This window comes from Vipera berus (genome assembly GCF_964194415.1).
Source record: "Vipera berus genome assembly, chromosome: 5".
NCBI classification, from domain to species: domain Eukaryota; kingdom Metazoa; phylum Chordata; class Lepidosauria; order Squamata; family Viperidae; genus Vipera; species Vipera berus.
Genome location: NC_138207.1, coordinates 31,954,548 through 31,979,491, shown reverse-complemented (window position 1 = coordinate 31,979,491; position 24,944 = coordinate 31,954,548). Strand labels below are relative to the sequence as shown.

The 24,944-nt window shown below is 36.0% G+C and overlaps 1 protein-coding gene across 1 annotated transcript in view; it reads right to left on the bottom strand.

The window, feature by feature from the left end:
- Positions 1-24,944, bottom strand: part of COL4A4 (collagen type IV alpha 4 chain) — a gene marked incomplete at its 5' end in the record, with an annotated part of 76,926 nt that overhangs the window by 20,223 nt on the left and 31,759 nt on the right. Inside the window, 21 exons of the mRNA XM_081328538.1 lie at positions 389-517; positions 1,044-1,115; positions 2,187-2,294; positions 2,863-2,970; positions 3,874-3,948; positions 5,015-5,078; positions 6,242-6,423; positions 7,571-7,678; positions 8,249-8,738; positions 8,857-9,053; positions 10,013-10,156; positions 10,380-10,550; positions 12,118-12,279; positions 13,265-13,483; positions 14,743-14,850; positions 16,045-16,113; positions 16,714-16,897; positions 18,106-18,212; positions 19,190-19,262; positions 20,254-20,417; positions 22,082-22,174. Coding sequence (XP_081184664.1) covers positions 389-517; positions 1,044-1,115; positions 2,187-2,294; positions 2,863-2,970; positions 3,874-3,948; positions 5,015-5,078; positions 6,242-6,423; positions 7,571-7,678; positions 8,249-8,738; positions 8,857-9,053; positions 10,013-10,156; positions 10,380-10,550; positions 12,118-12,279; positions 13,265-13,483; positions 14,743-14,850; positions 16,045-16,113; positions 16,714-16,897; positions 18,106-18,212; positions 19,190-19,262; positions 20,254-20,417; positions 22,082-22,174 — 3,027 coding nt within the window. The remainder of the gene's footprint in view (positions 1-388; positions 518-1,043; positions 1,116-2,186; positions 2,295-2,862; positions 2,971-3,873; positions 3,949-5,014; positions 5,079-6,241; positions 6,424-7,570; positions 7,679-8,248; positions 8,739-8,856; positions 9,054-10,012; positions 10,157-10,379; positions 10,551-12,117; positions 12,280-13,264; positions 13,484-14,742; positions 14,851-16,044; positions 16,114-16,713; positions 16,898-18,105; positions 18,213-19,189; positions 19,263-20,253; positions 20,418-22,081; positions 22,175-24,944) is intronic.

The window sequence follows — 24,944 nt, the reverse complement described above, 5'->3', positions numbered from 1 at the left end:
TGCAATATATAAAAACAATAAAGCCATTGTTTATAGAACTAAATGACTTGAAATCTGGCAAGCCAGAATTCTAATATTGTAGAGGAATGTATTAGGGTGTCAAAATAAGATCACCCCCCAATGTTTTATCTAATGCATTCTGATTTAGAGGTCATAATTTGATTTACATAATTTTCTTTCTTATTTCCTATGCAACAAGTCAAAACTATATAACCTGTAACCTCGCTATGTTCAGCCCAGTGATGTAGTTGTGCTTACCAATAAAACATACTTAGTTTCATCTATCTCCAATCATTCTGGCTTATGATTTAAGAGGGCATTTTCCCCACATCTTGGGTAACCAAAACAAATGGTGGTTTTTTTTAAAATTAAGAGATCTACTACTTACCAGGAGGACCTCTTAGACCTTTCTCTCCTTGGGGACCTAGTTGAGTACTTCCTGGAAGCCCAGGTTCTCCTCTGTTACCTTTTGGCCCTTGTTCTCCTGCGCACCCTGGAGGTCCCACTTTACGTAAACCTTTATAAGAGAACAATAATGAGTGAAAGGGAATGAATGTTGGATTTAATGGCATAAATGATTTATTCCTTTGATTCAACTGAAGCTACGTTTGGTCAACATGTGATTTTTTCAGCTTTCCTATTTGGGATATTGAATCGTTCACTTCTTCTAGAGATAACTAAGGTCAATGAATTTTGCAAAGCAACATGGGTGAGAGGCTGCTAGTAGAAATTACCATGGATAACTATGTAATCCTATGCATATGCACAAAGACTCATGTAGAGTTTTCTCTGATATTTAGCCTTTTTTTGTTACATCATGAATATTTCATTCAAAATACAGTTGATTAATTTCTTGCAGTATAATTGTTTTCTTTATTAGAAATTCCAGTATAATAATATTAACTATTGCATATTTTACTAGTTTGCATTAGAAGTAATTAATGTCATCAAGAGTCAAGAATCATACATTTATTAAGTGTAAATAATTGTTTCTTGATATTGCCTTTAATTAAAAAAAGAGTATAATAATTTTAATTCTTTACCTGGAGGTCCTGGCAAACCCTTTTGACCTTTTTGTCCATTTACACCATTTACTCCAGGTGATCCCAATAAGCCTTTGATATTTTGGGGAAAATAGGATGGAGGAAATTCAGGAAAAGAAAATGATCAACAAGTAGTCAAATGAACATTGTTTTCTATCAAATGTTTACCTGAAATTTAGCAAATGTAAACTTTTTGTTACTTCCAGGAAGATCAAACCAATTATAAAATCATAATTTTACATTTTTTGGTCTATTACCTATCTATTCCCTAGTAATTCCCAGAAAATATTTAATACATGTCAAAGACTTTCTGAAGATGCTTAAAATGGAATGGAAGATTGGCACTAATGATATAAAATGTTATTTCAGTATCCTTATTGGGTGATTTATCTAATAATTTTCATTTTACTTTTGAAACAAAATTTTGATACCAATGATTTCATCAAAGTTGTTATCAGGTTTTACTTATCACTTGCAAGCTCAAATTACTATCATTATTATCAATAACTACTTGTTATTTGGTATCCAGTGCAGTGATGTGGGGTCTAAATGTACCCAAACACCTACAATTTTATAATTTGACAATAGCTACACCTAATAATTTGTCTGTGTTGAATGCATGCATTTGACTGAATGAAATTGCAACTCTTCTCAGATAGATCAGACAGGAACCACAATCAGATGAGCTTATTCTACTTTATTGTAAGAGTACATTAACAAAATCTTGAAGTTCTGAAAGTATAACTCTCCTGCCATATCCTTTACAACCTGAAAAATTAGTGAGGGCCCCTTTGCGCCTCTTTGTCCACCTTTTATGCAGCTGTGAGCTATGCCCTCTCTTATCTGACCATTTCCTAGGCAGCATTTCTTCTCTCAAGGTCTTTCTCATGTACCATTATACGAATGATGGAACCTGGATGCACAATCTATTTTGATCTTCCAATTTTTGTTCCACAGGCAATCAAAAAAATTAAATCTCCTTCTACTAGAGATATAAACCTAATAGAATGGAATAGGTAGGCCAGAGATGTGTTTTCAAAACACCAGTTTATGCAGTACCTTTATATCAAACATCATGTATGCATTTTAATGCCATGCTGTGCACTGACATCTGTAATAATCATTTTTCTCCACAATATTTACCTTTTCTACCTGGGCTACCAGGTAATCCTGGGAAACCTGGAGTTCCCAAAAAACCAGGTCTACCTTGTTCACCTGGAGGTCCTGGAAATCCTGCTGCTCCCTGCACACCTAAAATAAAATAGATATTTCCTATATTTAAACACAATTTATTATTCTCTCTCATGTTGTTATAATTCTCCCTAATTTAGCAACGTGGTGATTAGAATCTCTAGAATAAGTCAAAGGAATGCCTTCAGACTAAACTGGCATTTAGCCTGCCATTCTAAAGGAAGTTCAAGTGCCTGCAGTGGCATGCCAAAAACTGAAGCAGCTTGGACTATCATTTTGCATTTAAGGATATTCAGGTTTAAAGACCTATTTTTCAGTTTAAATCTGCCAAATCACCCCAATATCAAAAATAAAGAAAAGAGGGGGACATTTTGAAATGCCATTGAATATCCCTTGCAACCATGAAAGGCAATAAAAATGGACTAAATAGTGTGGATTTATACAAAACAAAGCTGACTATGTTTTTCACATGGCTGTGAGGTAAAATTGTGAATAAGTCTGTATACATTATATTTCTATTAGTGTCTTCTTCCATTATTCATATGTTCACTTTCACTGTCATGTCCACGATCATACTTCACAGTATTTGTTTTAATGTTGATCCATTTTTTCTTTAGTTCTTTCTCACCTGGGAATCCAGGTGTTCCTGCATTTCCAGGCAACCCTTTGGAACCCTGTTTTCCTGATTCTCCTTGAACACCTGGCATACCTTGATCTCCAGGTAATCCAGGAAGTCCTTAAACAGTCGCAAAACAATCAAACTTTAGTGTATACATTTTTCAATAGAATGTGCTTATTGAGTTCTCTTTCTAGATAGACGGATATTGCAATTGGCATCCAAATCTAACCTTGAGCCTATTGTTTATCATCAGTTAATGGTTTATATAAGATGCAAACAGTAATTCTGAATTGCAATTAAAACACTCTAATAACCATACCATTTATAGTCTATAGCTAAGATAATAACCTTTAAAAATAATTTGTATTTCTAAAAAAGTTACAATAGCTACAGTATAAGCAGAGCATTAAAATTCAGTGCATTCCTGTAATGGTTAAAATGGGAAACAAGAAAAACAGGTAATAAAACCACATATGAATAATTCCTTAATATACCTACTCACATTAATATCTTTATCTGGCATAAACAATTAACTTTCCCTGATAAGCATAAGTTATAAGATCACATCATACATCTGAGAAGGCTTTAACTTAGCTTGACCAAAATGCAGTTAGAGTGGTAAATCAACTTGTACATCAATTTATAGATCAAATTGTTCTCAACTTGGCAATATGCCAAACATTTTGGTATCAAAACTCCAACATAATATTGCCTTTCCTTTTTTAAAATATGGACATTCTGGTGGCAGTCAACAAAAATTCTTACTCCAGCTAAATTGTCAAAAAATGTATAAAGCATTAAGCCAGTGTTGGAAGTGTGAAAAGGAAGAGGGGACTTCTTACTGTGCATGATTTCTTGTGAAAAAGTAAAAATTGAGTGCAAATTCATGCAAAGATGCAAAAGATATCCAAATGAATTATTTTTATTGGCTTTATGGATGCCAAACTAGAAAAGAAATTAATATTGTACATACCAACTGTGGTGAGATTATTATCTAAAAATAATTAAAAACAACATCACCTGGTGATCCTTGGACCCCTATAGGGCCTTTCTTGCCAGGTTGACCATAATGAGTAGCTGGGTCACCTCTGCTACCTGTAAACAGTGAGAATTGATGTTACAATTGAAAGCTATCCTCACCTATCAAATAGATTAATTTTCTTTGCATTTATTATGCCAATATCCACCCTTTGGGCTATTCAGAATTTTTCATTTTTATAACAGCATTACCAAAAGCTTGAAGTCATATTTACATAATTTAACAAACTTTCTATAGCATTAATTGTATGAGAAGAAAGTTGAGCCATTTTCTATCACTTCTTAAATACTATGAATTTGATCCACTTTTCTGTTTAGCTAATTTTGCTTTTGACAAGTGCTTCTATCTAAATTCATTTCCCTCAGGTCCACAAAACTGGATAAACTAAGAATCTTTACAAAGGAAGCTCGCGTGATCTTTCTGAAATTCTACATTGTTATATCATTGATAATGCTTGGTAACATTATTTTCTCAGCTGAAAATCAAGAAGAGTTGCCAGACCTTCAGCCTAAATCATTCTCTATGTAAAGTTTTTTCTGCAGGCAAGCAGTTTGTTTCTTTCAAAAATGTATCATAGTAAGTAACATAACTTACTATGTTATTTGAACTAGTAGCAAAGAAGGGTTTTAAATTCCTTATTTTTCTCCATTATTTTTAGTTGTTTTGAAATTATGCAATTAACTGCTTATTATTCTGAGAACATAAGATGGAGTCATGTAATTTTTAGTTATAAACTCAATAAATTGAATAAGATACTATTACCCATTAACTTTTCCTTTTTAGAGAGGCATGAGATTGTGCTATCAATCAAACTGTGTGCTTTATTATGTAATCTTAATGATTTGCTAGGAATGAAATACCACTGCTTCCAATGTGGATTGCTTTTAAATACATCGGTATAAGATTTCTTTGTCTCAGTCAAAAAAAATTTCATTAACTTTATTATTAATGTGTTAATTTATATGCTTCTAAATCATTTTAATTCAAATTATCGGCATTACATCAAAAAAGTATTTTTCAAAACAGTTATTCTGTCCATAATGCCTTTCTTTCTTAATATATCTATGCAAAGAACAGGTGATTTTCAATCATTAGTTATTGGCATTATTATTGCTTCATTACCTTTTGATCCTTTTTGGCCACCTAATCCTGGATATCCAGGAGGACCATTAGGTCCCTGTGCACCCTGAAAAGAAAAAAAAGTAGTCATTTATTTTATTTATTTATATGTATTTGTATTCTGCCTTAATTATTTTTACTCACTCAAGGTGGCAAACATGTCCAAGACACCTTCTTTCTTCTATTGTTCCCCAAACAAGAATCCTGGGCTGAGAGTGTGTGATTGGCCCAAGGTCGCCCAACAGGCTTTCATGGCTTTCCTGGTTCCCCCCCAGTTTCCAGTTTGATGCTTTAACCATTAGACCAAGCTGGCCCTTATTGTACATGAAATATAAAATTCTGCCAGTTTGAGGAAATCAATTAAGCATCATACATGCATCAAAACCTGATCATTGATATGGTAAGTGAGTACTAATGATCATTTTGGGAGCTGAATACTATGTAAAGAACAATGATGTAAATAAAATAATTATAAATAGTTCTAGTTCTTTTGCTATACTAGTGTCTCATGTTTTTGTAGGAATTATTTGTCTTAGATCATGGAAATAAGAAAATTTTATCACAAGAATTTTACTAGATCAAAAAGCTGATTTACCCAGAGTCCCCAGCAATTGTGTCTGCAGCAATTCCTAAGAAATACAACTTTTTTAGTATAAACAAACCAAGATTTATTTATTCTGGTCTCACTTGCGGTCGTAAGCCCAGGACTACCTGTACGCTTGAGGCTCATGCTTTGCAACTTGCTAGCTCCCCATTAAAATAAGGTCAGGTGGTGTGCTCACTTTGGCAGCACATATACTAAAATTGGAACGACACAGAATATAAAATATGATCGGGTGGGAAGTCTGGTGCATACTCATGGAGCTGTTGCCAACCACACTCTCAGGGATAGGGATTCTTGCTAATCATTTGATGTAATAGGTATTTGGGAAAGCATTGCTTAGGAAGTTTAGAGAAAACATATTGATTGCACGGACCATGAAAATTTTCTATGCAATCTAGAAAATAGTCATAAAAAATTAAAGGTCCCACTAGACAGCTATGGGTGAATGTTATGCCCCACCGTAGATGGATCTGGATTCTAACAAATCGAACAAAAAGCAGCAGTATTATATTATTACAGCACACTACAGAACTATATTATGATTTCATACACAATACATATGAAAGTATGTCCAACTCTGTAACAAGTACAAAGATAAATATAGTATAGCTATCTTCTTGGCATACCTGATCACCTTTTTGTCCTTGAAAACCAATTACCCCTGTCACACCTGGAGGCCCTGGGGGACCTAGTGGGCCCTGGGAACCAGAGTCTCCCTCATCGCCAGGCTGGCCCTTTTGAGTGCCTGGAGCTGCTTGTTTGCCTGGTGGTCCCGGAATTCCTCTGAATCCAGCACTGCCTTTCTCACCTGAAATTATTTCACATGCATTGCAATATCATATAATAAAATAAATGTTCCTAACATGAATCTTACTTAGTATTCATACTTTTACTTGATTTTATATGTTAATTATAGGAATATTTTATGTTAGATTTTACTCTAGATTTTACTGTCTTTTGATTATTATTTTTTCATGTAACTCCAAATAAAGAGAAGGCACAAAATCATACCATTGAAATTTGGTAGCTACATTAAAATTTGGCAACACTGTCTTGGGCTGCCCAGGAGCATAATATTTTACCTTCTTGGGAAGATAAAATACTAAATAACAATATGCAACAATAAATTCCATGTAAATGCTGAAATTAAAAGGCAATTTTATTATGCTATGCGGCATAATTGTTTTCTCTTATGATAGCTGCAATTTATCTTGACAGAAAAGAAGTAAACCTTTACTGTAAAAATTGTTCTTGTTTTGAAATAGGGTCACTCGGAACCACATGAATTAAATTAGAAGCATTATTTACTAATATCCAATACATTTTGCAATGCTATATGATTTATTTAATGACTTTTATTTTAGATTAAAGTCACAGCATTTGAGAGGAGCTATAAAGGTTCAGTCCTATCATTTGGCAAGAGTAGGCAATTTTTGATATGTCTAGGCCTACAGTTGAGCCTCTTGACTTTCTGGAAGGCTGCAGAAGGCCCTCTAATGGTTACAGCAACATCACCAGTGGAGCATGGCCAATTTTTGTTTGGTTGTTTGCTGTGAAGTCCCCCCCCCTCCTTTTTTTTTGCTGAGGAGGATAAAGATTGTTATAAAAGAAAAAGGCCTTTAAGAGGCAAGCATTTCCATTCCCATTATTAAAATGGCACAACATCATACCATTGAAATTTGGTAGCTACACTAAATATTGGCAATATCGTCTCGGGTTTCTCAGGAGCATAATTAGGGTGTTGATGGCAAATGCAGCTTGCAGGTTCTCAATTTGAACGGATATATGTGTGATGAAAAGGCTTAATGTTATTTTTGCACCTTTCTGCCTCAGATCCCTCAATAATTTAGTTTCTCTCAAAAATGCAACATCTTGACTATGTTGGATGGGGCATGGAAGAGGAAAAATGCCTTGAGGCAGCCTTGTTAATATACATACCTAATTTGTATGCTTACCTTGGACTCCTGGTAATCCCTCATCACCAGGAAGGCCTGGTTCTCCATTTTGTCCTTTTACTTGCAGGACACTGATGCTGCCCTTGTCCCCTGGTGATCCAGGTTCACCTTCAAAATAGAATGTATGCAACAATTTAAAATATAATTGCTTGAAATCTACCCATCTCTGCCTCTGGGATCTCCATAGCGATATAAATCTTAATTGTGCAGAGTATATACCACATTTTAAAAGTGTGTTTATTTGACACTTAAAAGGACATAAGCATCAGAATTCCAAAAATGTCTGAATTCACTTGGAAAACAATAAAGATGAAGCATGAATGTTCATAGGAAACAATAACAAACTCCACCAACATCACATTATAGGGAACTTGCATTGTAATGTAACAAAACACATTTACCATATTGATAAAATCTCTGTATTATATGGACACCCTACATCAGACACAATATCAGTAACAAGAATGAAGAACTCACTAGCTGAAATTCTAATCACTTATTTTTTTAAAAAAGCAAACCAATCATTCATCCACCCCTTTTGCTTATCTCCTTAAGGAGCAGTGTGACAACTGTAAAACAGGACTACATTATACTTCTTATCTAGATCTCCTGTGTTATGTATATAGTTGGGGTGTTCTGTTTTTCCTCAAGAACGGCACTTTGCGCTGCAGAACTTGCAGGATGCTCTCGAATGGCTACCCCCGCAGCTGGCACACCTTTGCTCTGATTCCCTGGGATTGTAACTTGCGTACTTCGTCTGTTTGTTGGCTGCCCTTGATTTCTTCTGGCTTCCTCCGATGTCACGTCTAATTTGTGACCTCTCCATCCTTTGTGAGATCGCATCAATCTCCGCCTCTTCGTCGGGTTCCTTGCTTCCACCGTCCACAATGCTCTCTTGGTGAACTGATCCACTCAAACTGCTGCTCAGTCGGAAGGAGTTCTTGCAGCCGGTGGCTTCATGTGCCATTATCTCGTCCAGGACCTGTTGCAGGTCCATGGTCGGTTTGGCGACCACCTTTTGCTGTAAGCACTCATCTCTCAGCCCGGAGACTATTCGGTCATGAATCCGGTCTTCCAGGTCGGGGAATTTGCACATGCATGTGGCTTGTCGCACCGCTGCAATGAAGTCGGTCGTAGATTCCCTCAGTAGCTGGTTCCTTTGGATGAACTGCAGGCACCAATATAGCTCGGACCTCTTAGGCATGAGGGTGCTTGTTAAGTTTTTGGGTGAGTTCGGCATATGGCACAGATGCTACGGCTGCTGGATTACACAACCCAACAGCTACATCATAAGTGGCCAGACCGCTGAGACACAGCAAAGCCGCTGCCTTCATGCAGTCCTCCGTTATGCGGTTGACCAGCAGGTAGCCTTCAATTAGTCCCAAATGCGACTCCCAACGCTCCGGGTATCTGATATCGAACTCGCGGATGATTCCGAGCTTTGACATTCTGTTGGTCCTTGAACTGCTGCGACGGAAAGATTCTATTTGGACAATTCCTCTTCTACGGAAGCAAATCAGCAAGCAGATCCCACCTTCCTCACCACTGTTAAGTAGTGGGTACAGGACCACATGGAGACAGCAGACCCAGAGTCAGCAGTAACAGCCTTTATTGAGTACAGAATGAAGAGACAAAGAAACCCAACCCCCCCCCCCCGGTGTCTTTTAAATACCCTGCTTCGTCCACTCAGAAGGTTGGATTTTCCCGCCTAGCAGTGGCCAGCCAATCCGGACACTTACAGGCGCCACCTGGTGTTATCAGTGGCTACACTGTAACAGAACACCCCGACTATATACATAACATCCTGGATACATTGAGACCTACCTAACAGTATTCTAGAATAATAAAAAGCTTATCTTTCATTTAATTAAAATAGTTTAATTGTACAAGTAGTCCTAGGCTTACAACAGTTTATTTAGTGTCCATTCAAAGGTACAGCAGCACTGAAAAAGTGATCTATGACTATTTTTAACACTTATAACCCTTGCAGCATCCCCATGGTCATGTGATTTACATTCAGATGCTTGATAACTGACATTTATGACAGTTGCAGTGTCCCAGATCCACTTTTGCAACCTTCTGATAGGCAAAGTCAATGGGGAAACCAGGTTCACTTAACTGTATCACTAATTTAACAACTGCAGTGAGTCACTTAACAAATGTGGCAAGAAAAGTCATAAAATGGGGCAAAACTAACTTAACAAATTTCTCACTTAGCAATTTTTGGCTCAATTGTGGTAATAAGTTGAAGACTATCTGTATATGCCACCCAAGTCATATACAAGAGTGGGGAGAGAGAGAGATGATAGTCATTGCAATGGCTTTGCTCAAATAATAAGCATATAATGACCTACTCAAAAAGTATGCAAAAAGAATACTATAGCTATAAATTCTGGCTTGTACAGAAGTAAGTTATTCATAAACCAGTATTATTCTATATACCTTTGGAACCCTTTCTTCCAAATTCTCCAGGTGGACCAGACAGACCAATTTGTCCTTCTTCTCCTTTTACACCTGATGCTCCCATTTCTCCTGCATTTCCTGGGAGGCCTGGGAAACCTTGCATGCCTTGGGATCCTTTGTCTCCTTGACAGAATATGGGGAGAAGAGGGCCATTAAGTTACACACTACTGATGTATCGACTGGATCCCACAATACTAACCCATGGCTTCTCCAACTCAAGTTCACTTTCCATATTTTTAGACTCCCAAATCAACCAGCCCATATCCATTTTATTGAAAGTGGCATATATGTGCTGTACATGATGTTTATAATTAAAATTCAGAGGATTTTTATTAGAGTCATATACCTTTTGTTCCTGGAAAACCTGGCAGGCCATTTCCCCCTGAAAATCCTGGATCTCCTCGTAAGCCTGGAAAGCCGGGTGGCCCTTGGATTCCAGGACCACCCAGCAATCCTTTCATTCCAGCTGGGCCTGGTGCTCCCATATCTCCTTCAGGACCTTTAAAACCCTTCAGTCCTTGAAAAATACAGCAAGCAATATATTATTTCATTCTTTCCAAGGTCACATTAAAAACTGAATTCTTCAAATTATGCCTACTTGTTCCTCTTCACTCACCATATCTAGGTATCCCAGAACTGGAGGAAAGCAGACAAGATAGGCACAATTACAATGGTTTAGAACAACTTTTAAAACTTTCACAAGCAGAATTTGAAATTCTTGAGCCAAGCCTTTAGAGCTGTATTGATATTGCTTCCTTCTATAAGGAAAGTATTCCTGGCAATCCAATTATTTCTTTATTGCTAACATAATTTCCCAGCAACCAAAATGACCCCTACGTTCACTGAGGAAGTATACAGAAATCAAATTGACTAATTGACTGTATTATTGGTAGAAGGAGGTGGAAGAGCTCACTTATAACAACAAAGATAAGACAAGGAGCTGATTGTGGAACAAATCACAAGCTTCTTGTGTCGAAGTTCCATTGCCAAGTAGGGATGCTAGGAAGGCTTTCTAATGAAATACTTATAGATTTTATAAAGGTTCTAAGCAAACAATGCCATCAAATATTCAGAATAACATAGTAGCCAACTGAGTGGGAAAGGTCATTCAACATACCAATACCCATAAGTGTGGCTCAGTAAAATAAAGACAGAGTCCTGGTATTTGCCTGGTACGCATTTATTCAGCTGAATAAAAATGGATCCCTCCAAGCAAGAGGGAACGCTGAAGAGAAGATCACACACATATTTATACTTTTCTTGGTTATCACTTTATCATACAGGGTGCCGCATAGGGCTCATCCTGGAAACTGGCACTCAGTCAATAAGATTAAGAAGTACAGAAATAGACATCCTCCTCCCTTGGTGGCATTCCAAGGACATTGGGTGGCACCTCAGGGACATTGAGTGTTTCCTGGGGGACTTTCTAACACCCTAAAAGCCTGCTGAGGTAACTGAGATAACTTCACATATGTTCCATCAAGGCTATCATTAATTCCTGATCAACATGTGCATGTGTGTAGACACACTCACATATACATATGTGCAGAGACAATATAGGATGATGAATGCTTACACATATAGGTACATAAACAAGTTTGAGAAGATTTGCACCCCTTGTATATTTTGGCTTATTGAGCATTCCCTGCCTCCCAAAAATGGGGAACGAAAGTTAAATGTTCATGTACATAAATGTTAAAATTAATCTTGGCATGGCCTTGTATTAAACAATAACTAAATTGAATTAAACAATAATTAAAAATCAATTTTAAAAAAGAAATGCTCAGTGACATGAAGGGACAAGAACTTCCATGATTTGCAGTCTGAAATCCCTGTTTTCTGGAAAAACCTCTATACTTGAGATATGTAGTAACCCTCTACCACTTATTGGAGACTGCTGCTGAATGCTATTGATAGATTATTGCTTTAAAGGCCAAACAGGAACTTGGATGAAGGCTGGCTAAAACCTAAAGCCAGCTGTCTGATGAGTCCAAATAGTAGGTATTAGTTGCACAGATAATATAATCCATTAAGATACAGTATGTGATTTTGTTTTCACCCATATTAAATTGTGATGTGTTCACCTTTAGGTCCTTGTGCTCCAGAAGAGCCTGATGGTCCTGGTAGCCCCTCCAACATTTTCTCACAGGCCAGGCCAGGTGATCCAGGATAACCCATCACTCCTTTGTCACCTTTTTGGCCTTGGACACCTTTAGCTCCTTGAAGTCCTGGTGTGCCAAGTTGCCCTGCAAACAGATTATTACTTTTATAAGTTGGGGAGGGCAACAAATATCTCATTTTCCTAGAAAAGTTGAAAATTAACATGCTTAATATGGTAGATGTCATGGCATTCCAGGAATTTTAAATCTGATTTACTACAAAGCAACATTAAAAAATAGAAAAATCTTAATTATGTATGCATACTTTCAGATAATATTGCCCTTTCCTGAATTTAAATCCTATTTACTATAAAATAGATAAAAATTATATCAGACATTGACTTTATTTGTACAGCTTTGCTCCACAGTTTATATGGTGGACTGCTCCCTCTAAAAATATTTTGATAATGATGGTAAGTTAGCATCATGCTCCAATTTATCACAAAACAGATTTATCAGTGAATCTGCAGCTTTGGGAAATCTTATCTACCTAAAACAACTTAAGCATGGAATTCTGAGGACAGAACAATAGGAACTAAAAACACATTTATTTCTCAAATCTTAAAACAACTGATATGGTCCATTCAGTCCCACTAAAGATAGAATGAAAGATTGCAAAACTACTATAGAAAATGGAATTTGCTATGCATAATTTAAGTCGTATAATGTTATGGTACTCGTGGGCAATCAAAATGTGGCAAGATGCATTACTTCTATTTGATTCAGACCCAAAATCCCAAAAACATTTTACAATATTTCTCTAATTCATAAGATACTTTGGTTTTTACACTTCTTTTTGTTATCTCCTATTTTTTTCTTATATTTTGATTGATGTGTTTACTGAATTAACTATGATTGAATTGTTCCATATTTTATAGGAAAGGAAATGCAAGTGAATATGTTTCTGAACAGGAACTGAAGACAGAAAGTAGAAATAAGAGGGACCACCTGGGAAATTAAAAAGGATTGTTACATCTTTTTATTTATTTTTATTCCATCCCCCTCTCTGGCAAATAAAATATTACTGATGGAATTCAAGCATATCTTTAGCATGGAACAATGGACCTCTCACCTTGAAGCCCAGGAAAACCAGGGTCACCTCTTAGACCTGGTAAACCTGGTAGCCCTGGAAGACCTCTGTTGCCTGGGGTACCTGGAGGGCTGTAGGTGGTGTTACCTGGAACACCTTTTGGACTTTGAAGCCCAGGAAGGCCTGGCAATCCATGAGGGCCATCCAGACTTGAACCTTGTTCACCTGGATCACCTGGATCACCAGTCTCACCTCTTACACCTAAGAATAATGACAAATAGACTTACACAGATTAATGGTTAATTCATTTCAATATATTCAATTTCTAATGAAAAAGTATATAAAATAAGAACACAGAAAATACTACTCAGACTGAAATATATCTAGGTCAGTCTTCTGAGATCTATTGAGAGTGCAATTGCAGTAGCCTTCCAGATGTGTTACAAGTCTCTTAATTCTCAAGCCTTATACATTGGGAAGGTGTTGTGTTGTAGCCTAAGATACTTCAAATTTTTGTCTTTGTGGTAAATTATCAGAATGGCAGGGAGGGAGGGAGGATTGTAAAATACAAAGACCTGCAAATAGAAATAGAATGATTGTGGCAAAAGAAAGCAAAGACAGTACCAATAGTAATAGGCATCTTAGGTGCAATCCCAAAACAACTGGAGCATTTCTTGAATACCATCAGCATTGACAAAATCCCCACCAGTCACTTTCAAAAGGCAGCTTTACTTGGAAAGATTACATCCTGCTATGACACCTTTAACACTATCAAACAACATTTGTCTATCCCCGGTCCTAGAGAAGAACTCAATAGGTGAATAAAAATTCAGTCCAAACATCTGGCTGCCTGAACAACCAGGCATAACAATAACAAATATTAAACATTTTCATGAGATTCTGATGTATTTTTTATACTTATGTATTTGGAATAATGTTACTATATTTATCTATTTTTAAAATAAGATCATTTCTTCAAGAATGAAAATTGATTGCAGCTTCATGATTTCAAAACAGAATGGAATTTTCTTTGGAGAGTACATGATCATGCCAAATAATGTATGGAAAAAGACAACTATCTCTGTTGGAATACCATTAGCTAGCTTTGGTGGTGTGGGGGAAGGGATTGTAAAGTTCTTAATAACAGAGCAATATATAATCACATAGATCCCAATCAATTCTGGATACATTTTGAAAGCATACAGTAGAAATCAGTTTTCCTACCTTCTTTAGAAGTTACAAGAAATTAAGAAACAGAAATAGTTAAAAAGACATGATACTACTGCAATTTTATTAACAATTTGCATATCTCAGTAATAGAGAACTCTATCACTATGCTGTAATTCTGTCCTAAATATGATTTTAATTAATGATTTTTCAGCATTCAGGAATCTGTATGTTTTGATGTTTCAGTGTTCCATCCACTACAGGGAGGAAAGCAACAATAGTTAATGCAGTGTAGACTGACTTTTGTAGATTTCCATCTTTAATAAATAAAATATTTGGACTTTCTTATTTACCTTCTGGACCAGGATTGCCTGATGTTCCTAGTCTACCCTTCTGGCCTTTGAAACCATCAAAACCATTGGAGCCAGGTGGGCCAGGTGGACCTCTTAACCCTTTTGGACCTGAATATACAGAAAAAATGCAGGGGTGCATAAGTGGATTTTAACACTTTTAAACATTCTAAAAAGAAAAATGAAAATGAGCTCTATTTAGGAAACCAAAGAAAGGTTGAAGGTAGCCAACTTTCCTATTAGACAAATCCAGTGCTTTGTTTGTAAAACCAAAAGGTGCCGGAACTTACACATGTCATACAAACCACCTTGCCTACCCTACAAGGTTCCATCCAAAAAAGGTGCCGGAACTCCGTTCTGAGCGTTCTATGTGAAAAAAAGCCCTGGACAAATCCATCCAATAATTGCTTTGTGTGGTTTTTGTAGACAACTCCGCCAACAATCTTTATCATTAAAATTTTTACATTTTAAAATGACTACCAATCAAGCTGAACAATACGTGGTTAACATTAAGAAGTCACAAATAAGGAATTACCTAATAACTAAAGTGGCATTTGATTCTTTCCATTATATTTAAGTTTACAAATTTCTTAAGATATGCCTCTCAAGTCACTTTCTGGGGAGAAACTTTTTATACTTTTTTTTCTTGTATTTTTCTTTTACTTTGTATTATATTTTATCGTTCTATTCACTACTTTTAATAATATTTTTTTTAAAAAAATAACTTCATTTTAACCTTTCGGTTGTAATATTTGGAAGTTGCCCAAAAGCATCAGTACAAGCAATCAGATCGTCATAACACTGAATTCAGTTCCAAGGATATTTTAAAATTGGAGAAGAGACAAATTTCATCCAACTTTTCTAGAAGGATATGATAGAATTCTATAGTGAATCAAAAAGAATCAAAAAGCAAAATACTGTATAGCAGAGACTCATTTTTTTATTCTTTACAAAGCACCTTCATGCTAATCAACTATATATAGTCTGTGAATATAGTATGTATGTATATATGTATATATATATATATGTATATGTGTGTGTCTCTATTTGTATAGATATTATATGTACATCACTAAACTCACAGTCAGTACAAAATGTCTCAATCTACCTACACAGAATATCACAAAATAGTCTACTCAACTTTTTATTTTGGACCTTACCTTTATATTTCTGTTTTGATTCTAAAATGATTTTGCCACACGTAATTTTGTATGAATCTAAATTATAAAGGGCTGTTTATTTTTTTAAAATGAAGACAAATAACTTGCTTTAGCAAAAAGAATTATTTTATTTTTGTGGTCATACCTCTTATACCTTTAAATCCTGGTATACCTGGATTTCCAGGATATGCTCTTCCACTTGGAAGAGTAATACCTAAAATAGAAAAAAAATATGTCTCAACTCCCCATCTTCTGGACCATTAAATCAATAATGGTTTATTAACTGGCTGAAAATTATTTGTAAGTAAACATTCCTTCTAGTTGTGGCAACATTTTAAGTAATTGAAGCCCCTAAATAAAATTAAACTTATTTCTAAATAAATGTGCATAGATATCAATACAGGTAGTTTTTGACTTATGACCATAATTGGACCCAGACGTTTGGTCACTAAGCAATGCAATCATTAAGCCATTCCCTTTGCTTATAAGAAGCTGACTGCAAAGGTCACAAATAGCAATCACATGAACCACAAGACACTGCAAAACTGTCATAAATGCAAGCCAGTTGCCAAGCACCCAAATTGCAATCACATGAATGCAGGGATGGTGCAACAATCATAGTTTAAAGGATAGATCATAAGTAACTTTTTTCACCACTGTCATAACTTTGAACTGTCATTAAATGAATGTTTGTAAGTCCAGGACTATTTGTATTTTATTCTTATTTTAGTGCTGCAATAACAGTTCTGTGTTGGTGAAATATCCAATTGAAAACTGCATTTACCTTTTTTATTTTCAACATAAATTAGATTACCTTTTTGACCCTTTGGCCCAGATGTTCCTTTCATACCAGGGCTTCCTGGATCTCCGGGTAGGCCTGGGACGCCTTGTGGGCCCTGAATCCCAAAACCTGGTGTCCCCGTTTGACCTCTTGAGCCAGGAATTCCAGGGTGTCCAGGAAATCCTTTCTCACCTTGTGTAGCTCTTCCATCTTCTCCCTGTCCACCATTCAGATAAATACAAAATAATATTTGTGACCTGAATGTCATTTAAATGTTATTGCATTCATATTGATTCAAGATCTTATCTAGAGGCAGTCAATTATCATGTGGGCAGGGTGTCTAGTCTAAATTCTAATTAAATAGTCTAAGTCTGTCACATAATTAGCTACATGTATTAACTATATTTTATCAAAGTAGTGGACTAAATTCACAATGAACAATTATAAAACATTTTAAAAATTCAAGAATGAGTTCTAGCCATATGCAGGCTTGAAGGGACAACTCTTTTTGCATGGCAACTCAATAATGCCCACCTAACTTATGCTTCTACTGATTGTTTTCTTTACCGCTGATGATGACAGCACTGCATGTATTTATTAGGAACCAATGGCATATCCATAAAGAATTAAACAAGTCATCTGCAATATGAGTAGGCCATCTTAGGCCATCTTAGTAGTAATTGCTCAGTCCAGGTGAGGTTTAGAAACGTCAAGCATGAATCTGCCTGGAAATCAGCTAGAGCTACAAAACAAGTCTGCTTACAAAAATAGTTTGCCATTGTCTTATTTGTTCTGTTCTGTTTTGTTTTATGTCTGTGTGGCTAGGTTCTAGTCTTGATACAGGTAGTCTTTGACTTACAACAGTTCATTTAATGACTGTTCAAAGTTACAATGGCACTGAAAAATGTGACTCATAACTGTTTTTCACAGTTATGACCTTTCCAGCATCCCCATGATCACGTGATCAAAATTCAGATACTTGGCAACTGGTTCATATTTATGACCTTTGATGTGTTCCAAGGTCATGCAATCACCTTTTGCGACCTTCTGACCAGCAAAATCAATGGGGAAGCCAGATTCACTTAACAACCAGGTTGCTAACTTATCAGCTGCAATGATTCATTTAACAACTATGGCTAGAAAAATCATATAATGGGGAGGGGGGAACTCATTTAACAAATATCTCACTTAACAACAGAAATCTTGGGCTCAATTGTGGTCATAAGTCAAGGACTACCTGTATGTCATGAAGACCTTCCATTGAAGGATTAGGGAGGTTTTAACCCTGTTTAGCGTCTGAGTTTTTATTATGAATTGCTGAGACCAGACACAGAGGTCCAAATACTGTCAACTCCTGAAATTTCTTTGAAAAGGAACAGATACTGATTTACAATAAAAGGCAGGCTTCCAGATAATCAGATTTACTTGAGTCCCTTTATCACCCGGCAATCCTCCATCTCCAATCCTGCCAGCAGTGCCGTTTATTCCTGGAAATCCACGTATCCCTGGAACACCTCTTTCTCCTTTTACCCCTACAAATGATGGAAAGCTGATCATAAGCAGCTGAAGAAATATGTTTGTGTTACAATTCAAGCCAGCCTCAGTTAATAAGACATATTATTTCCAATAGTTGTAGAACAAGAATATATTGTAATTATATTGTAATAATCAAAAAAACTGGATGCATATAATAGAGTCTGTATAGTTCAAAATTCCCTTCTGTCTTCCAAGGAATATTAACCAAAAACCCCAGTAAAAACCATCTTTAATATAGATATAAAATATTTATACGGAATGTGAACAATTTCAGTCTTTTTCTTAAAAAGTTAATTATAATGCAGTCCTAACAGATGAGAAGATATATCGTAAACATTTGGAATTTAGATAGGTTATAATAAGTTTGAGTTTTGCAGATGCAGATATTTGTCAAAACTTAAGATGTCTTTAGAAAACTAGTATATGGTAGGTTACTTTATACTGTATACAGTAAAGAGTGGACAATTTATTTTTTATGTTTCCGTTTTGGTCAAAGGCAATATTTTCTTTGTGAATATTTTATAATATGAGCAGCCCTGGCTCTAAATCTCAGATTTCTCTCAAATTCTCTCAAAAGGAGAAATTATAAATTCCTATCATACTCTTCTAAACACTGCTGAAACATGCAGATGCAGACTAAATGGCAGAACACATCACGCAGGCTTAATATTTCATTTTGTGTTATCTTTGTCAGTTTCCTTGTTTCATACTGGTAAAGCAAGATCAACTCAAAATTTCCTGATTCAGATGTAGTTTAAACAAGCCATTGTAAAATATATGACTCAATGTGGAACAGGAGAATATAGGCATTATGCTTGATTAAGATAAGATAATTGCATTTAAACTAAACACAAGTACCCCATTGCTTTTAACTATACCCTCATTTTTCTTTTTGCCAAAGTGTAGTACAAGATTTGGAGATATCAAAATAGCAGTTCTCAAATCTTATAATTATAGTAGTTTGCATAGTTACCTTTGATTCTTACTTCAACTGGGTCACCTTTATCTCCTTTTTCACCTGTCAGTCCAAATGGACCTGGCAATCCCTTAGAAATTTAAAAAGGTTATTGTTAAATTCACTCAATTATTTATTTGAATTAATAAAATATTACAATTATAAACTTTATGAACAGAATGAAAAAAGAGTGTGGTGCTTACTTTCTCCTTCTACTTTATGGGAAATTTATTCTGTTTGAGAAGACAACAAACTGATTAACTTATTTCCCCCATGACATAGTCTATAATAGTAATCTCTTAAGAAGAGATCTTAATCTCTTAAGAAGATTATAGATATTGTTTAATGATTTGTTTTCATGGCATTCAGTTCTACTAGAACATAGCCGATGACCTTGGTTCCCACAGGACAAAATATTATTTTGACTAGGGAAGCACCTGGCAATCCCCCCTCCCCCCTTCAATGTGTCAACCGAAAATGAATAGAGAAAATGGCCACAGCCATGCTCATTTTCAAAGTTGACACATTTATTTCCATCTAAACCTGACTGAATTCCTTAAAATGTTATTTGTTAAATTATAAGTTGTACTCTACTTATAAGATACTTCAGATAATGCAATAAAAATATTAATACTTAAAAAGAAAAACATATAATATTGAAACAATTATTAGATAATCTATAACTTGATTATTGTTACTGGGACTATTTTTCTTGGCCATTTCCCCAATATTTGGAATCTGCCAAGGCATCAAGAATTGGGGACATTGGGGACATCAAGTTTGGCTAACACAATAACACAACAGTGAAGGAGAAATCTAGACCTGATTTCAACAATGTACAGTTGATTTCTGTTGTTTATTAACATTTGAATTGGGACTACAGTAAGCCAGATTGTTTCTGACAAGGAGCAAAGGTCAAGAAGACTTTTGAAAAAATTATCTAGCATCTTTTATTCCATTTTCTTTGTTTTAATTATAATTATGAGATCATGTTATCTTATTTATACTCTTACACATATGTCTACAGTATATGTTTTCTTCTATTACTTAGTTTGATATAATTTTAAAAAGCAATTACTCACTAAGGATCCTGGTTCTCCTCTTCTACCAAGAAAACCGGGATCACCTTTTCTTCCATATTTTCCAGGTGCTCCCATTTCTCCTTTTCTCCCAGGTATTCCTGGTAGACCTTGTTTGCCAGGTGGACCACAAGGACCAAGCCCACACAAGCAGTTCCCTGGATTTCCTATATAAACAAAGCATTTACATGAAGCCAGTGAGAAAACTAAATAATAGTTACCTCTGCCATCCTCCTACATGAAAAATGAACTTTAATGGAGGATGCAACCACTGTTTACATTGTTTTATTCTGTCTTTCTCCCCAAATTCACATCTAGTGTGGAGCTTTGGAAAAAAAACCTTTTTGTTCACTTCATACAATCACATATCTTTTTTTTATTGAAAAGTTTTACAATACATTTTTCAATACAACCCCCCCTCCTCCCCTCCCCTCTCCCCAATCCCCCCTCCCCTCCCCTCCCCACTCCCCGACTTCCCAGAGCTGAATACAGGGTATAATACAAACAAGCATAATCTAAAATATGCTAACAACAATAATAAAACATTAAATTCTATCACACTTTAACTCTCCATAATCAAAATATTAATAAAATAACTACTAAGTAATTATACGTCATAAAAAAACCACTTATTCAAATGCTAAATGATACTTTTTAGTCCCATATTTATTCTGAATATATTCAATCCATCTTCTCCATTCCACAATGTATCTCTGTTGCGATTGATCTTTCAAATATGCTGAAATCTTTGCCATTTCCGCCAAATTAGAAACTTTCAAAGTCCACTCTTCTATAGTCGGCAGTTCTTCCTTCTTCCAATATTGTGCTACTAAAAGTCTCGCTGCTGTAACTAAATTCAACATCAACTTTGTATCTATAACAGTAGTATCTATAATAATACCCAGTAAAAACAACTGCGGAGAAAACTTTATCCTTTTCTTAAATATCTTTTGCATATTCCACCAAATTTTAATCCAAAAAGCTTTAACCTTTTTACAAGTCCACCATATATGAAAATACATTGCATCCTCACAACCACACCTCCAACATTTGGGCTGGCAGTTCGGATACATACTTGCCAATTTTTTAGGGTCCAAGTGCCACTTATAAAACATTTTATAAAAATTCTCTCTTAAATTTTGGGCCTGTGTAAATTTTACATTTCTAACCCAAATCTTTTCCCAAGTGTCCATTGTTATAACTTCTTGAAAGTTCTGGGCCCACTTTATCATACAATCTTTAACAAGTTCCGTTTCTGAATCAATTTCTATCAATGCATTATATATCCTTTTTATATGTGCTTGACCTTGATCTCTAATTTGTTTTACCAAATTTTCATCAATCATCGAGAAACCAACTTTCTGGTCCTCTTTCCATCTTGCCTGTAATTGCCCATACTGGAACCAAGTTTGTACAATCTTTTCTTCTTTTAAAATATTATATGACTTTAGTTGCCATACATTCCTTTCTAAACTTAAGATTTCCTTATATGTAGTCTCATCATGTTTAAATCCCACATTTATATTTTCTATTGCATGTTTAGGTATTGCCCAAATTGGTATCTTATAATTTAACTCATACAATCACATATCTTAACCATAGGTAATATTGAAGTAAATGTCGGTAAAAGCTTCCTCAAGGGACACAGGAGGTCAGAAGAAAAAAGAGCATGACAGAAAAAGTGGAAGGTCAGCAGTCACAGCCCTTTTTTATTATCTAGTATGGCTGATTCATTAAATTTGATGCATAGAAGAGCTCTGGCTTTAAGGACATAAATGACTCCAAACCACAGTATTTAGATATTTGGTTTGTGAGTGGTGTATATACTTGCCTTTCTCTCCTTTTCCACCTCTTTCTCCAGGTGATCCTCTTTGACCTTTAGCTCCTGGTCCTCCAGAGGACCCTCTCCCCTTACAAGCAACACCTTGAGGATGTAACATAATGCATGTTTATCATATAAATGTATTTTTCCTCTGTCATTTTTTAAAAAAATCAAATTTATCCCTACTCTTAAGGCTGAAGAAATAGACAGCTACTATTTGTGCTTTCTAAGACTGAGCACAGACTAAAGTCCATTTGAATTAATATTTTCTGTCTCCATTGCATCTGCATATAAATGACTGGCATTGCTTTTCTACATTGTGTAGAGTAACTGCTACACCAAGAAGCTGGGAAGGAAGAATCAGAATAGCCCATAAATCACTGTGAGATTTTTGCATTCTTATTTGCACATAAAGTCTACAATTTGGGGGCTGGATATATTGATGAACTGCTTCATTGTTCAGATTTCTTTCAGCTTGTGGATCTTAATGATATAGGTAGGCTGTCTAGAGTGGCAAGAGCTACCACTATGCTGATTATTATGTATGGGAGGTAAAGCATCTTTGTAGGATGACTATATGTCCCTCCTGCCTAAAAGAAGCAGTAATAAGACCATTAGTAAGGGAATCTTCCCTTAACATTGAAGAGTTGCAAATCTATTTCCCACTTTTAAATTTATCATTTCTAGTTAACATGATCAAGAAAATAGTGAGTTCACATATCCTAACATATCTAGAGCACATAGATTAACTGCGCTCAATTCTTCTCCGTGTTGATTACTTCTGTAGATTATTGCCCAGCAACACTTTAACCCAAGCCCTTTTAGGGAAAAATTAGAGGATAATTCGATCAGTGGTTAGATTCAAGTATGTGAACAACCGGTTCTCTGTGTAGATGCTGCTTCCAGAAGTCCATTCTGGGCCTGGGCAACAAAAAATTAGCTACTGGTTCTGCCAAAGTGGTGTGAACTGGCTGAATCCCACCGCTGCATTGGATGCATTTGTGGTGGTGCAGCAAATGTCCCACTCATCTCTTTTTTTGCTAAAAACCACATACTGTAAGCAAAAGAATTGAAACTGGTGGTATACAAATTAATAAATCAATTCCTGTCTTGGGTCGGAAACCAGTTAGACAGAACTCATTGCAATGAGTGAAGTGGCATTTTCTACTGCTCTCCGGGATTCTTTTGTACTCAAGAAGTGGATAGAATTTTTATGGAATAAAATATGCAACTGGAGAACTAGATCCATGCCATTTACAGATGGGTAAGCAGGACACCCTTCAAGAAACTCAGTTGGATATGAGTGGATGGATTTAACATACATTTACGGGAAGAGGACATAATGCCACTTATTTTGAAGGAGGCAAGGGTGTACCTTGCTTGAAAAAGCCTTCATGTGATATACTTTTTTGACAATTTTTACCCATTTTCCAATCTTTCCTTTGGTGATTGTGAATCAGCTACAGAGAAACTTAGAGGTTCCATTCCAGTCACAATCAAACATAGTTATAGGACAGAAACAGCAATGGACTCAGTTTCTCTTGATCTTTATAGACCTGTCATCAACATTCTCTAACATTAATTGTGGGATCCATTTGGGCCACTGGCAAGCATTCCAGCAGTTCCACTCTGAGGTGACTGTGTGATTCCAATCAGTAGTCACCAAATGAAAGTGGTGAATTACTTGCTTACTACATTATGGAGGGCCAAATGAGTATAGTAGTTTTTTGTACAGGTAGTCCTTGATTTACAACAGTTCATTTAGTGACCATTCAAAGTTACAATGGCAGTGAAAAAAGTAACCTATGACCATTTTTCACACTTATGACCATTGCACTTCCCTAAGGTCATATGATCAAAATTCAGATGCTCAGTAACTACTATGTTGGTTACAGTGTCCTGATCACTTTTTGCAACCTTCTGACAAGCAAAGTCAATGGGAAAACCTTGGTGAAGGGAGCCTTGGTGGAGCAGTGGGCTAATGCCTCCTTAAGTAACACCAGCTGCCTGCAATTAGTGCAGGTTCGAGTCCCACCAGGCTCAAGGTTGACTCAGCCTTCCATCCTTCCGAGGTAGGTAAAATGAGGACACAGATTGTTGGGGGCAATTAAGCTGACTTTGTAATAATGCCGCTTGGGGGGCCCCCGAAAGCCCTAATAAGCAGGCATATACATAGAATGAAGGCTATTGCTAAGCACATTGTGCTTTAGATTGTAAGCCGCCCTGAGTCTTCGGAGAAGGGCGGGATATAAATGGGATTAAAATAAAAAAATAAAATAAAACCATATTCACTTAACAACTGTGTTACTAACGTAACAACTGCACTGATTCATTTAACAAATATGGCAAGAAAGGTCATAAAGTGGGGCAAAATTCACATAACAAATGTCTCACTTAGCAACAGAAAGTTTGGGCTCAGTTGTATTCTGTACAACCTGTATTCTGCCCTAGGTTAGGTATGAGTATCAGTAGCATAGTTTATTTAATGTTGTTTTGCTGATTATATTCCTGCTATTTATTGTTCACTGTCCAATCTTAAGTTATTAGAAAGCCTACCAACATTATATTCATAGATAAATAAATAAGCAAGCAAGACTTTGGGGTAGGATATGGGACTTTAGTCATCGGGTATATTATTTATGCCATGAGCTGAATAGGAAAAGTATGAAGCTACCAGTTTTCTTGGGAGTGCTCAGTGGCTATAAGTATAGCAATCTTCCATACCAGATGTCAGGACTTCGCTTAGGAATATTGTTGTATCGTATCACTGGTTTTTCCTGTTGGATCCTGTCCAGAAAATATTTGGCACCAAACCATTCTCTTCTGTCTACATGAAAGCATTGGGAGATCATCCACACTTTTTAACTGAGAT